Source organism: Cyphellophora europaea (genome assembly GCF_000365145.1).
Source record: "Cyphellophora europaea CBS 101466 unplaced genomic scaffold supercont1.2, whole genome shotgun sequence".
Classification (NCBI taxonomy): Eukaryota; Fungi; Ascomycota; class Eurotiomycetes; order Chaetothyriales; family Cyphellophoraceae; genus Cyphellophora; species Cyphellophora europaea.
Window position 1 is genome coordinate 1,374,561 of NW_008481808.1, and position 13,742 is coordinate 1,388,302.

General features: G+C 54.4%; 6 protein-coding genes across 6 annotated transcripts; 3 read left to right on the forward strand and 3 right to left on the reverse strand.

Annotated features, from left to right (window-relative positions):
- Window positions 1-104: 104 nt before the first annotated feature.
- On the forward strand, window positions 105-942 carry HMPREF1541_02024 (uncharacterized protein; the record flags this gene model as incomplete). Its single annotated transcript, XM_008716380.1, has 2 exons — window positions 105-600; window positions 647-942. The coding sequence occupies 2 exons, from the start codon at window positions 105-107 to the stop codon at window positions 940-942; spliced, it is 792 nt and encodes a 263-aa protein (XP_008714602.1).
- Window positions 943-1,344: 402 nt separating this feature from the next.
- On the forward strand, window positions 1,345-2,807 carry HMPREF1541_02025 (glutamate 5-kinase; the record flags this gene model as incomplete). Its single annotated transcript, XM_008716381.1, has 2 exons — window positions 1,345-1,578; window positions 1,626-2,807. 2 exons carry the CDS (start codon window positions 1,345-1,347, stop codon window positions 2,805-2,807), a joined length of 1,416 nt encoding a protein of 471 aa, XP_008714603.1.
- An 807-nt stretch (window positions 2,808-3,614) lies between these two features.
- Window positions 3,615-4,392, reverse strand: HMPREF1541_02026 (uncharacterized protein; the record flags this gene model as incomplete). The annotated part of the gene is made up of 2 exons (XM_008716382.1): window positions 3,615-3,856; window positions 3,939-4,392. 2 exons carry the CDS (start codon window positions 4,390-4,392, stop codon window positions 3,615-3,617), a joined length of 696 nt encoding a protein of 231 aa, XP_008714604.1.
- Window positions 4,393-7,830: 3,438 nt separating this feature from the next.
- On the reverse strand, window positions 7,831-9,554 carry HMPREF1541_02027 (uncharacterized protein; the record flags this gene model as incomplete). Its single annotated transcript, XM_008716383.1, has 2 exons — window positions 7,831-9,311; window positions 9,362-9,554. 2 exons carry the CDS (start codon window positions 9,552-9,554, stop codon window positions 7,831-7,833), a joined length of 1,674 nt encoding a protein of 557 aa, XP_008714605.1.
- Window positions 9,555-10,264: 710 nt separating this feature from the next.
- Window positions 10,265-11,623, forward strand: HMPREF1541_02028 (uncharacterized protein; the record flags this gene model as incomplete). The annotated part of the gene is made up of 1 exon (XM_008716384.1): window positions 10,265-11,623. The coding sequence occupies one exon, from the start codon at window positions 10,265-10,267 to the stop codon at window positions 11,621-11,623; it is 1,359 nt and encodes a 452-aa protein (XP_008714606.1).
- A 67-nt stretch (window positions 11,624-11,690) lies between these two features.
- HMPREF1541_02029 (uncharacterized protein) lies at window positions 11,691-13,720 on the reverse strand (the record flags this gene model as incomplete). Its single annotated transcript, XM_008716385.1, has 2 exons — window positions 11,691-13,656; window positions 13,704-13,720. The coding sequence occupies 2 exons, from the start codon at window positions 13,718-13,720 to the stop codon at window positions 11,691-11,693; spliced, it is 1,983 nt and encodes a 660-aa protein (XP_008714607.1).
- Window positions 13,721-13,742: the final 22 nt, after the last annotated feature.

Genomic DNA, 13,742 nt, shown 5'->3' on the forward strand with positions numbered 1-13,742 from the left:
GGCGATATCCGAAAATGGCTATCGTCATGTCGCAACATACATAAAACCCACAATCGTCAGAGAAACAACTCGACAGTTGACAAACCGGTGAGCGGCTGACCACGATGTTTCCCGGAGTCGCTGTTGTGACCGGTGCTGCCGGTACTGGTATGGGGGCATGCATTGCCAAATCATTCGTGCAAGAGGGCTGTACTCGGATTGCCATCACAGATCTCAACGACGAGCTGCTCGAAGCAACTAAGAAAGCCATTGCGGAAAAGTATGCCAATGTCCAGATCTTTGCACAAGCAGGGGATATCTCCGACGAGGCATTCGTTGAGAGCTTCTTCACCGCTGTTAAGCAAGAGTTTGGTAGGATGGACTACTGTGTCAACTGCGCGGGGATCATGGGAAATAACAAGTCCTCAACTCAGACCACTGTCGCTGATTTTGACAAAATTACCAATGTCAACTATCGCGGCTGTTGGCTATCTTCTCGCGCCGAGTTGGGACACATGCTCAAGCAGGAGGCACTGGGCAGTCATGATGGCAGGCCCGGAGAGAGAGGCTCCATAGTCAACATCGCTTCACAGCTAGGAATCGTGGGTCGTCCAAATGCGCGTAAGTGTCACGATTCGATTGCTGTCTTTCTCTGACGTGTGCACAGCTGCGTACTGTGCGTCGAAGTCGGCCGTCATCGGCATGACACGCTGCGATGCAATTGACTATGCTCAACACGATATACGGGTCAATTGCATATGCCCTGGTGTCATTGCGAGTCCGATGACCACGGGCAGTGAAGAGAGGATAGCCTTTCTGAAGCCGGCGATCGACATCGCACCCATGAGGCGGATGGGCACGGTCCAGGAGGTTGCAGACTGTGCCCTGTTTCTCTGTTCGTCCAAAGCGTCATTCGTTCAAGGGCATGCCATGGTGGTCGATGGGGGCTATACCATCAACTAATGCGCTATCATAAGTCCGTGATGCTCAGAAGATCAGAAAGAGAGTAAGCAGCAGAAGTCGAAGAGGTGGACGGGGATGACCCGATCTTGGCGCCAAGCCGGCGCCCCAGATTTTGCCCGACATCGCTGCCCCGCGGAAAGTACCTGACATGGACTCGTACTTTTTTCAATCTCCTCTAGTGAAGGGCGCAAGGCTGACCTCCCATTGGGGCGTATAACATATATTGTCAGAACATGCTGGCTAGTCACCCAATCTCTTCTTCACCATCATGCTGTCATCATCCTCGAAAATGCGGGCCTCAAAGCCGCATCTCACTCTTGTGATCAAGGTAACTTGCCCAACTGTGTTACGCGCCCTTCTCACCGGCAAATACTGACACGGCTCAGATCGGTACATACTACTATGCCTCGCATCAGCAACAAAGAACAGCTGCTTACGATTGTTATAGGGTCTTCTTCGATTGTTGATGAGGTCACCCACGAACCCATCTTGTCTATTCTGTCCATCATAGTCGAGACCGCCATCAGGTTACGCCGAGATGGCCATAAGGTGGTCATTGTCTCTTCAGGCGCCATCGCCGTTGGCCTGAAGAGGATGGAGATGCCCAAGCGGCCCAAACACCTAGCACAAGTACAAGTGAGCACTACCGCCGGATCTGGAGCATTCCTCTAATTGTTCAATAGGCCTTGGCAGCCATCGGCCAGTCGCGCCTCATGTCCATCTGGGACTCTCTCTTCGCGCACATGGATCAGCCTGTTGCCCAGGTCTTGATCACGCGTAATGACATTGCCGATCGGTCACAGTACCTCAACGCCCAGAATACCCTCTCTGAATGCCTCACGTACGGTGTCATCCCGATCGTTAATGAGAACGACACCCTTGCCGTATCCGAGATCAAGTTCGGTGACAACGATACTCTCTCCGCAATCACTTCCGCCATGGTTGGCGCCGACTACTTGTTCCTCATGACCGATGTTGACTGCCTATATGACAAAAATCCTCGAGCATTCCCCGATGCCCAACCCATCACAGTCATCGAAGACATCGATTCACTTCAAGCTGATGTATCAAGTCGAGGCTCAGCCTTGGGAACCGGTGGTATGGCCACCAAAATCACAGCCGCTCGCTTGGCCACCGCGGCCGGCACCTCAACCATTATCACCAACTCCAGCAAACCTGGCAATATCTCCAATATCATCCGTTACCTCCATCCAACAACCGACCACCCATCTTCAAGCCCCGACGGGACAGCCACGCCCGTCCCTGTCGCGCCACCCCTACACACCCGCTTCCTCCCCTCCCCAAGCCCGATCCGCAACCGCGCCTTCTGGATCCTGCACGGCCTCGCCCCACACGGCGCCGTCTACATCGACCGCGGCGCCGCATCAGCCCTCTCCCAGCACGCCGGCCTCCTCCCTGTCGGCATCGTCCACGTCTCCGGCACCTTTGCACAACAAGAAGCCGTGCGCCTCATCGCCGTCGACCGTGTCCCCCTTGGCAGCCTCTCCCCCCGCGGCGACTCTGAAAGCATCAGCACCTTCACGCAGGCGCGCATGGAGTTCGTCGACTACGAGCGCGGCGAGGAGATCGGCCGCGCCGTCGTCAACTACTCGAGCACTGAGGTCGCGCGCATCAAAGGTCTGCGCAGCAAAGAGATCGAGGGCGTCCTCGGCTACGCCGATAGCGAGTACGTCGCCTTCCGCGAGAATGTCAGCCTGCTCGAGCACGCACGCAGCAACACGGCCAGCAGGCCGGAGACACCCGCGCCGCAGACCCTTTCCAGGAGCGTCAGCATGAGGAGCAGCGGTGCCGGCTCCCCCGACGGCTGTATAGCCGACCTGCGCGACCTGAGGGTCGGTGCCTAGCGGGTTTTCACTGGCGCACACAGCAGCACCACACAGGGCCTACCTAAGGTGCTTCTCCTTACGTTCTTTCCTTCTTTTCCTTTTCCAGAAAGAGAGAAAGAGAAATCAAGGGTTCAGTCTGCCCCCCAAGGTCGTCAACCGACCGCACTTAATCAGATTCCAGCACTCCTCTTCGCGCCCGCGCCACTTTCACCAGCAGCGTGACAAAGAGAAAAAGTGACCACCCCGAAAGATCTCCCCCGCAACCTTCCTTTGTTGGGGCCAGAGTCACGCAAGTGCACCAAAACCAGCTATTCAACATGAAATCCATCCTTCCCCAGGCCTCACCCTCAGCTCTCTTTCGTTCTGCTCCATAAAATGCAGAGCGGGTCAGTAGCCGATCGAGCACGTTCACGACGATTTGCAGCATTGAAGTCGACGCTACATAGCTCACCGCGCGGTATCAAACGGTCTGTATCCGCCAGGGATGCGCCCGCATCGACCGAGCGAAGGATGAGGCGGACAGGTAGGCAGGCAGGCAGGCAGAATCAACAAGAGATGGTGTCTCCTGGTGAAGCGAGAGAAAGAGCGAATGGGTTGGTGTCGACAGCTTCAGCAGCGAGAGAAATCGTGGCATATAACAACAACGATTGGTCACCGACGCCAGGAAAGCTAATTGGATATATTCGCTCGTCCACACATCTCCTTCCCCTCCCCTGTCAGTCACTGAACGCGTCGTTCCATGTCTCTGGCCACGCGTACCCAAGGGATTTCTCATCCCCAGGTGGTACTACTCACCCTGTCTTTGCCACGATCACAGATGAGCATTCAGCGCCCACCCTTTCCAAACATGCCGCACGCAAGCCTGCACGCCGCCAGGCCATCTTGACTCCCCGTGCCCCAGTCCGGTATCGCTCTTCCCGTCTCGTTCCAGTCATTTTTCTCGTCCTTGCACATGGGCATAATCCGACCCATCATGTCCTCGCCCGTGGCCCAGAGTGACTGCGCAAAGTTCAACGTGCCCGAGTCCTCGTGGTTGAGGAATGAGTATAATAAGTTGTCCGAGCAGCCTAAACCACTTGTTTGTCAGTATATGGGAGGCAGACACGTTTACAAATGAGTGCCCGGACCAGGGTAAGAGTGGGGGCGCACCTTGATTTACCATCGCATGCATAGATCCCTGCGGGAACACGGTCATTTTCCCCGGCGTCAGCGTCGTCACCCGGTCGTCCGCTCCATTCTCGGCACGCATGAAGGTCTTGGTGCTGCCGGAGACAGATACCACGAGGTTCGTTGCCCGTGGATGCGAATGGGGGGCGAGCATGGCGCAAGGTCCCAGATTCAGCTGTGCCACGGTCATGCCACTGCCGGTGATGATGGGGAAAGTTGCGGCGTTCGCGTTGAGGACTGAGCCTGGGTGATAGGGGTCGGCCATGACTTTGGAGAAGTCGAAGACCCAGTCGGCGTCCGAGAGCTCGTTCCAGAAGTCGACCTGCGTGAGTGCGGATCTCAGATTGCGACTGAGCTCAGGGTCCTTGGGCCTCTCGCCCAGGGCTGCGCCTGTGAGGAGAGTGGCGGCAAGTGCTAGGGCAACTGTGGCAAGCATGTTGCTGCAAGATGGCCGGAAAATGAAGTACACGATGGTGGAGGTGGCGAAAAGCGCTAGAGACACTGCGAGAGCAAGATATCTACCTGCAGTGCTCCTGTCAGTCCGTGTCAATGATGATCGGGTTGTGTAGATTCACTGTACCCCTGAGATGCGAATACTCTCAAAATGTTCGTAGGAAGCCAGGGGATGTCATAAAAAAAGTTCGGCAGACATGAGTGTGAACTTATAGATGTCCACTCCGTATGTGAATCGTAGCCGCACGGCAAACGTGGTAGAAACTCCGAGAGAATGTCCACGAGTTGGGGCGGTCAGTGCTTTTCTAGGGGATGGTGCTGCGACGCCCGAGTTCATTGGATCCACGATTCATCTTGTGTCATAGAGACGAAGCTGCTGATTTGCTACCGAGTTTGAAGTATTGTTGTGCATGATCAGATCGAGCCAAAGGCGAGCTGCGTCCTCGTGTCGGAGTGTAAGGCGGCGGTTGTTCGGCCATGAGTGATGAACGCCGGACCGGTGTATAGGAGGAGGTACGATCGGTTCGTGAAAGCTCGATCTAGTATGGTTGGAACTTGTGGCTAGCGACAGTGAGGAGTTTGGAATAAAGAAGTTGGTGTGCGTTAGAAGTAACCGCGCTTCTGTGACACGAATGCCTAGTACGGCAAGAGTGGGCCAAGGGCCATTAATGCTGAAAGATGTGTACCTAGACTCCATGAGAGAGGGAACAGTTGCCTTGATGACAAAGGACTGGCCTTGCACAACATGATGTACCTTGTAGCAGAGGCCTCGATGTACTGCAGCGTTGACGAACAAGCTAGATACGCTCAACGCGCTTGTGTAGTCACATAAGTACTGGGCAGCAATGGGAAGGAAACCGGAATGAATTGTCAGGGCAGTCGCCCTGAGCTTTGGTATTTGTGAGCAGGCGCCTGATCGTTATGTATAATAGCAGCACCAGCACTCATGAGCGTTGACAGCTCGTCAAAGCAGGGAGATCCTGGCTGGGTGCCTGTCAGGAGAGGACTGAAACCTGGCGTGGGAGAGGTTGAACCTGTCGGTGAATATTCGCCTCGTCAGCAGGCTTTAAGTGGTCCGACTTCAGGTGAAACCCGTCATCAGATGGGTTTTTGACAAGTTGGAAAACACCTGCAATGGAGTGTCAACAAGGTAATTAGTATCATGAGGCAGGCATTATTGCTAGGGGGCAGTATGGACGACCAGCACAGCTTGCGTCAGAGGCATGAGACGGTCGCAGAGAACGATCCAATCTTAGCCAGTGAAAAGCAGTAATTGTCATCGGTGCTGCGGTAACGTGCAGCTTGAGAGACTTACCTCATCTCAAGCCGTGGCACCTAGCCTGAACCCCCCGGGAAAGTCTCCAGAAGAGGAGAGAGTACGAGTAGACAGGCAAGATGACATGGAAGAAACCAAATAAGTGAGTACCATCAATATCTGTTCAGGCTTAGAATGTAAAGAAACTGACGGGCTCGCCAGCTCGTACGCTCTCAGCACGGGACCGAGTTGTCAATGTTGACTCTCCCAGAACGTTTTAAGCTGCTTCACGTCGGTGGACCGTGCATTTAGTATTGAGATCATGCTTCGAATCTTTTCTGGAGTGTACTCATCAAAGCTGAGAATGCGCTCATGGGTGTCAGCCATAGCGGACTTGTGCTTGATCATCGTAGCAAGATCGGGGACTGGAAACTCTTGTAGAGACTGCAGAATCCTTGTTGCCTCTACAGCGTGATGTCCGAGTGGCTTGATGCCATCGATGTACTCATCGCGTTGCAGCTTGGCATGAAGGGCTGATTCATGGTAAAGTGGTTCCGACCTGCTGTTTGGCTCATACGTCACTGGCAGCGGTCCAGAGTCAGCCAAAGGCCGAACGGCTGAGATAATATGGGAGACCGGATCGTGTTCATCGAGAATATCCGGGAGCTCGTTGACTGCGGCTGAGAGGTCGCGGCTTCGGCCACCTTCCAAGTTTGACTGCGCAGAGTCCAGATCTAGATCACAGCGCTGACATTTCTTTCTTGAGACAGACGAGTGATGCTTTCGAATCAGGCCTCTGAGAAGAGTTGGCAGCGGTGCAGCAGGGGATCCGAGACCAGTGTCCGCAATGTTTCCTCGCCAGACATCGATCGCCGTCATTCTGTTTGGTAATCCCACAGGTTGGTGATGGAGTTGCTGAAAGATAGAGGACTCAGCTTCGGTCGCAGGATCCGACTTGTGGTCTTTAGCTTTAGCCAGGTCCGCATCAGATGAAACGTCCAATCTCTTCACGTTTGCGACTCTGTCTAACCAATGTCTGCAAAGGATTCGCGTCTCGCTCTCAGTCAGCGGCATTGCTTCGACCAAGTCCAGCATCGCCTTGATAACGGCACCGCTCATCCACTCCACAGCTGCCTCTGGCCGCAAGTCAGGGTCCGCGTAATAATAATACGAAAAGGAGCCCATGCTACCATGATCTTCGCAGGAGGTTGTTGTCATACCACAACGGTCCTCTCTATCTATAGCCCCAGTGCAGTTATCTTCATGGTTGACACTGTCGGACCCCGAAACTTTGCTCATGTCGTTGGTGAGGGAGTGTGGTAAGCTGTGCTGCGCTTTAGAGTATTCTTCTGCTCGAGTTTCCGGGGCCAGCCGCCGTATTTCATGATTAGGCAAGTAGCCGGTACACGACGCGTCCGGTCTCGTTACACCAAGGCTTTCACGAGAAATATCGGCCAGCTCGTATATGCCTGACGCGGGCGACTTTTCGGGGGCTTTGAAAAGGAATTCCAAGGGGGACATTTGTTACTTGTCCTTAGTTTAATGCGTCAAGTTATAAGATGGTGTGCATATCTGGCTCTCTTTAGTGTTTTTCGGGGCGATTAAGCCGGCGACCGTCAATTTTGCTGCATTCTCGATATAGGACTCGAAGCAAGAACAAAGAAGTGACCGGAAGCGGAAGGACAAAGCGCATTGTTGGTGGAAGCACGTGCCCGTCTCGGGCCACTCCGACGCCAAACCCGCAGAATAGCTGCCATCGCATTGCCAGTAGGCAATGTATCCTTCAAGGAACTGCTCTGCGCTATATGCATGTTATGAGTGTCTCGGGCCTCCATGGCGGCACTCGTGCTGTTGGTAAGCTCATGGCGGACAGAGAACGGGAACATGACCCTAAGGAGCTCGCTTAAGGCCTGCCCAAGCCAAGCAGGAGTTGCTGAGGATGTCAAGAGGGAAGAGAAGCCCTTCCACGATCAAAGGTCGTCTGGATGGAGGGTACCCACTCTCGGTGTGGGATTCGACCAATCACAGCTCCTCGGCCTTGACTGCGACGACACACAACAGACACACAAGTATGCTTGAATACGGGCTCGAATACTCAACCTGTAGTGTGCGTTGTGCTTGTTCGGCCCTAGCCTGCGTCAAAATGCAGGGATGCCGTCAAAGAGGTCACGCATCGACCTTAAGCACCCCGTATTGAGGTGCAACGCCTGCTACTCCAACCTCCGTCACGTACTCGTCCCAGTGTTTCAACAATTCCTGTAGCTTTACGGGCTTCTGCTCAGCAAGATCGTCCGTCTCTCCTGGGTCCTCTTTGAGATCGTAGAGCTGCCACGTCCCAGGACCATAGGGGGGCGGAATCAAGATTGCTTTCCAGAAACCCTTGCGGATTGCTTGCCGGTCAAACAACTCCCAGCCTGTGACCGTAGTCTCATCGTGGACTGCTACATGTGTTTTCGGGTCGACTAGATGCGCGGCCCACGACCTTCCGCGGACTGGGACGATCTCGCGTCCTTTATACTGCTTTCCGGGATGCTGGGTTCCGGCAAGTTCCAGGAGCGTTGGGCAAATGTCCATGACGGTGGTAAAAGAATGGTCGATCGCGCCACGTTGCGAGCCAGTCAACTTTGGGTATCGAAGAATAAGCGGGACCCGAATGCCGCCTTCGGAACTGAAGCCTTTGTACAGCCGTGCGGGGGCAGTTGCCGCCGATGCCCACCGAGGACCATACCAGACATAGCTGTTGCCATTTCCAATGTTTTCCAAACTATTGTCATAGTACTCAGCGATGTGAGCGAAGATGTCACCCTGGATGACTGGGTATGCTTCCATCAACAGGCCCTCGGCGCCGTTGTCCGACATGAACAACACAAGAGTGTTGTCAAGCTCATGAGTGGACCGCAGATAGTCGAGTACGCGGCCAATGTTTGCATCCATGTTCTGTACCATTGCGGCATATGTCTCCATGGTTCGAGAAGAGAACGCGCGCTCATCATCAGAAAGAGTCGCCCAGTCGCGCGATAGCGGAGTAGTCACAGGAGGTGTGATGACATCGTGAGCTCTAGCGTGTTTTGGTATGAGGCCGAGCTCTCGAAGTCGTGCCAGGCGTTTTTGACGAAGGACGTCTGGGCCCTCATCGTAACGACCACGGTAGTCCAAGCGGTCGCTTTCCGGGGCCTGTAACGGCCAGTGCGGAGCTGAGAACGGCAGATATGCAAAGAATGGCTGCTCTTTAGTGTGGTCGTCCCTCTCGCCGAGATATTGGAGCAATTTGGAGGTGAACGAATTTGAGGAGAAGAAGTCTTGACCGAGTTCGGTGGGGCTGATATGCTTGTCATCCTCGACATAGAAGATTTGCGTCTTTCCCAAGACTCCAGGGGGGTTTTGACTGGCAGGTAGCTGCGGTTCCCACCCGTAGTGATTACCTGCTCCGGGAAGAAGACTAAAGGAGCGGTCGAAACCACGATTATAGGGCCAATGGTCCTGCGAAAGTCCAAGATGCCATTTACCCGCCATGATAGTGTGATAGCCCGCATCTCGCAGTAATTCAGGCAATGCTGCAACTCGATCGTTGAGGTAACCCTCATAGCCTGGTTGATCGCGTTGAAATTCCCGGATTGACTCGATCATAGCACCAACTCCAGCGATATCTGCACCAGTCAATTACGAGGGGGCCGAATAGAGGCGTTTGCTGCCTTACGGTTATCTGTGCCACTCAGTAGCATGGAGCGCGTCGGCGAACAGGCTGCTGCGGAGTGGAAGTCCGTGAACCGCAGCCCATCGTGCGCCAGACTGTCCAGATTCGGCGTACTGATCTCGCTGCCGAAGGCACCAACATCGGAGAAACCAAGATCATCGGCCACAATGACCAGGAAATTTGGTCGTTTGCTCATGGCTCACAGATTCTAGGGACAGAAAAAGCCTATTCCTAGTCAACGAGCTGGGTATAATAAGTATTACGGACAAGCAAGAAGGAGATGGGCCGGTGCCGCCACATTGCCTTCCGGGCGGAAAGGCACAAACCTTGGCTAACATGGCGTGCTCGGCTGAGCGGCCAGGGCATGTTGGGTAGCTATCTACACACAAGTACTCGTCTGAGGAAGATAAGAGAGAACCGAGTCTACCTCTACGGAGCTCGCAAGCAGCCTGCGAGAAGAATATTGAAGACGTTCTGATTGACACGTGACGTCATGCACGACAGCCCGGTGTCGACGCCTTGTCACGCTACGCTTCATGTCTGATATAGCTTCGCTTCTTTCTCTCCTGTAATAAGGAAAACGTGTAGACTCCCTACAGAGTACATATGCTATACTGAGCTCTCAGTAGTCTCGAAAACGGTGTCTGGAATAGAGACAGTAGTAGTCATAAAGTCACGCGTGACGTCGCTCGCTACGTTCAGACTAACGAGGCGGAAGGCGACCCTCCAGTGATCAGCGGAAGGAAGTGCCACCTCGGTCTACCTGGCACAGAAGACAACAGCACTCAGATGTGTCGCTTAGAACATGATACAGTCTCTGCTTTCCAGCTAAAGTAGCTCGGATTTGTATCATTGTCCATTAACTTTCCTGGATCCCTCCCTCCACATAACCAACACTACCCCGCCATGAACCTCCTTGACCTCCTCGACTATCTGTACCGCGGCGCCTACGTCGAATGGACGACCCTCATTCACCACCTCAGCAACGCCGACATTAAATCCTTGCGTCTGATCCACCGCGCCGCATCCCCGGATCTCTTTAACTTCCTCTTCACCCGCATTTATGTCTCTGCGCACACTGCCGACCTCGGCGTCTTCCGCCGCATCGCCTGCCATCCTACGGCGCGCCACCACGTCCAAGAGCTAATGTGGGACGATTGCACCTTCGATAGCTGGATCGGCGGCCAGCAGACCTACACGGACCGCCTGCTCGCCACCACCACCGTGCCCCGCCACGTGCTGAAGCACGAGCAGGACGCTATCGACGAGGCCTACCGCTTCTGGGCCGCCGAGGCCACCTCCTTCGCCGAGAATCGAATCGAGGGCGTGGATCAGCAGGTGTTCAACGACCACGTGCTCAGCTTCCCAAACCTCCGCAGCGTCGTCGTGCTAAGTCGGTCGCGCCTCACCTACGTCGACCCCGAAGCCTACTGGCGGCTGTGGCAGACGCCGCGAACGCGGATCTGGAGCTCGAAACCTTTTGCGCGGTACCTGTTGCAGCCGGAGTCGTTCAAGCCCAGCACGGGCACGACGGGGAGCCAGTCGGAAGGTATACGGCCGATGCGCATCATCCGGGCCAAGGCGAGGAATGATTCGAGCTTCAGGGTCGGGCACTTAAGCATCAATTCTATCGGTGGGGGACAGAGTCGCGCGTCGGGCAGCGCCATGATCAATGCCAATCGCTTCGACAGGAAATTTCACATTGATCTGCAGCAATTGACGTCTACATGTCCGGAGACGAGTCGGGGCAAGATAGCCTTGCAGCTCTTCCTCGAGACTCAAACCGAGGACATGTTTCGCTCAGCCGGAGTGTTGGAGGACAATCTCGATCTATTGATGATGGACACAGCCTCCTCATTGGAAAGCATCACAGTCGCCAACATCTGCCTCGACTGGTTTCTGGACTATAGCACGATTGTAAACACCCAATTTCCCTATCTCCGCACGCTGAAACGTGTCGCAATCGAGGGAGGCTCTTCTGACGACCCGCTTCAATTACTGTACTTCCTGGCTCGTCACACCAACGTGCGCGAGGTCGTCTTCGATCAAGTCCACCTGGAAACCATGTCCTGGATCGACGTCCTACAACAGTTAAAGCAGGAACGCATAGCTTTCGACGTTTTCGAGCTCAAGATAAGCCGGGCCAAGACGCAGATGCTCCCGCAACCGGTGGAGACCTGGACACGCCCACGCACAGGGTTTAGCGACCAGATCGTCTCTTGGCTCAAAGGCGAAAGCGAGGACTTTCCCTTGCTGTATGAATGAAAGTCTGAATGCGGAGAGCTTTGAGGTATGTTTACAAGATTGCGAGACTGGCTGTTGCTGGCAGACTTCATAGAAGCCATTTTGAATAGACCCATTGGATGCGCTCTAGCACCTTGATCTGGCGATCGATGCCCATGCGGATGTCCATAAGGTCGTTGAAATCCTCGAGAAACTCTCGCTGCACGTTGCCGGGGAGTACCTTCACCGCCCGTTGCCGCAGGACATGGCCTTCACACAGCAGGAGGCCGTGGTCTTTGTACGACAGTATCCCGCTCTCCGTGGGCGTGCAATTCGTCAAAGTCCTGTCGATGTTTCTCAAAAGTCGCACTATTTGGCCCTGCTGCTTCTTTTGCTGGAGACCTCTGCGGCCGCCGAAGGTGTTTCTCAGCCATTGCGCAATGAAGTATGAGATCAAGACTCCAGGGGCGATGCCAACAAAGCCGAAGAGAAGCTCTTGGCTTTTCAGAAGGGAGTCGATGCCGCCGATGGCAACCTCGACATCGACTTTGGTCTTCTGGATCTGGATGAGGAGGGTACGGACCAAGTCTCCCATGACTGCGTTCTTGATGGGGCTTTGCATCTCCCGCTCGTACGCCTTTAGTACTGGTGTGAGATCCCCCTCTTTGACTTTGAGTCTAAGCGACGTGATCTCGGAGTCGCTGTACTTTGTCCCGTTCTCGGGGTGCTCGATGGCAAAATCAACCACCATGCGTTCGAGGCTGTCGCGATCGGCCTTGAGACTCTCTTTACTCTGGATCGCGATCTCGCTGTCTGCGTCGTGGCGAATGGTGCCGATCAGCCTCTTGGTGGGCTCGATGACCCAGTTCAGCCAGAAGTCTTGAGCCGTGGAGCCGAAGTCTCGGACCCACTGTACAATCTCGGCTTTTCGGTTCGCAAGGATGCGAAGGAGCGTACTGCCGGAAAGCAACAAGAAGACGCCAGGAATCCAGTATCGAACAAGCCGCGAGGGCTTACCAAAGTCGGTACTCACAACAGTGTACTCGCCCTCCTGCTGGGGCAGGTGATCATCGAGTATATGGAGTATACGTTTGGCGAGCTTGGAAGGGTCGGTGGTACTCTCGTTTGCCTCATTCACGGCCACGAACTCAGGGTCGCCTTCGACGGCGCTAAAAACACTTTCCTCAAAATCGCTCACATTCGCTGCGTCATCAACAGTAGCATTTCGCAGGACGTTCTCGAGTAGTGATACGCTTTTAGCAACGGTGCTCCTCCATTGTGAGCGATCCAATGCTGGGGAGGGACTTTTAGCATCAAGGTCCTGCACAGGCTGAAACGAGAGACCCTCGTCAACGATGAGGCCGATGGAGGTGGCGTTGGTTTCTCGTAAACGCTTGATCCTGGTCTGGTGTTTGCGCGCTTGCATGCGGCAGATCGAGAAAGGCGACAGGATTTTGGTTCCTGCTTGAGACAAGGATCTTTCCTTGATGCTGTTCTGAACGAGAGTGTAGAACTCCCGCCAGCCTTCTTGTACAGACGATTGCGCCTCTTGAGCAGACTCTCGAAGTCCATGGTTATTCTGCCATTTCTCTTTTGCGTCGGCATAGACTTCTTTTGCTTGCTTATAGAAGCGCTCCGGGCTAGTCTGGATCGTGTAGAGTACGGTGTTGGTATACGAGCCCAGTACGTCATCCCAATACCAGATTGATTCACTCAAGGGGATGGTCTGCTCCAGCAGCGAGTTCAGTATCAAACCGTATAGCTGAACCGTAGCCTTTCCAACTGCAAGCCAAGCAAGCTCTGCATCATCTCCAGAGTGATGGGCCGAACTTTGAGCTTCCGACTCTTGTGCAAGTTGAGCAACCAAACCTCGCAGTCTGTGTCGGGTCAAGAGGGGCCTCGATGCGGAAGTAGTGGACAAGGCTCGGACCGTAGTAGTCAGGCGAGAATCCTGAGTCGAGTCAGGCGCATCCACTTGCAAAACCTCCGGTTCCTCTGTCAGAAGGGAAGCCCGTCCGGAAGAGGCTTGAAGGACCTGGAACTTATCAAGGGCCGCGTCCAGACGGCGTATCTGGCTGTTGTTTTGTCAATAGCTGTCTTCAATAGTAAATCGCTCACATACTCGTCGACTATTGACATTGCAGCTGTCACACGAACAACA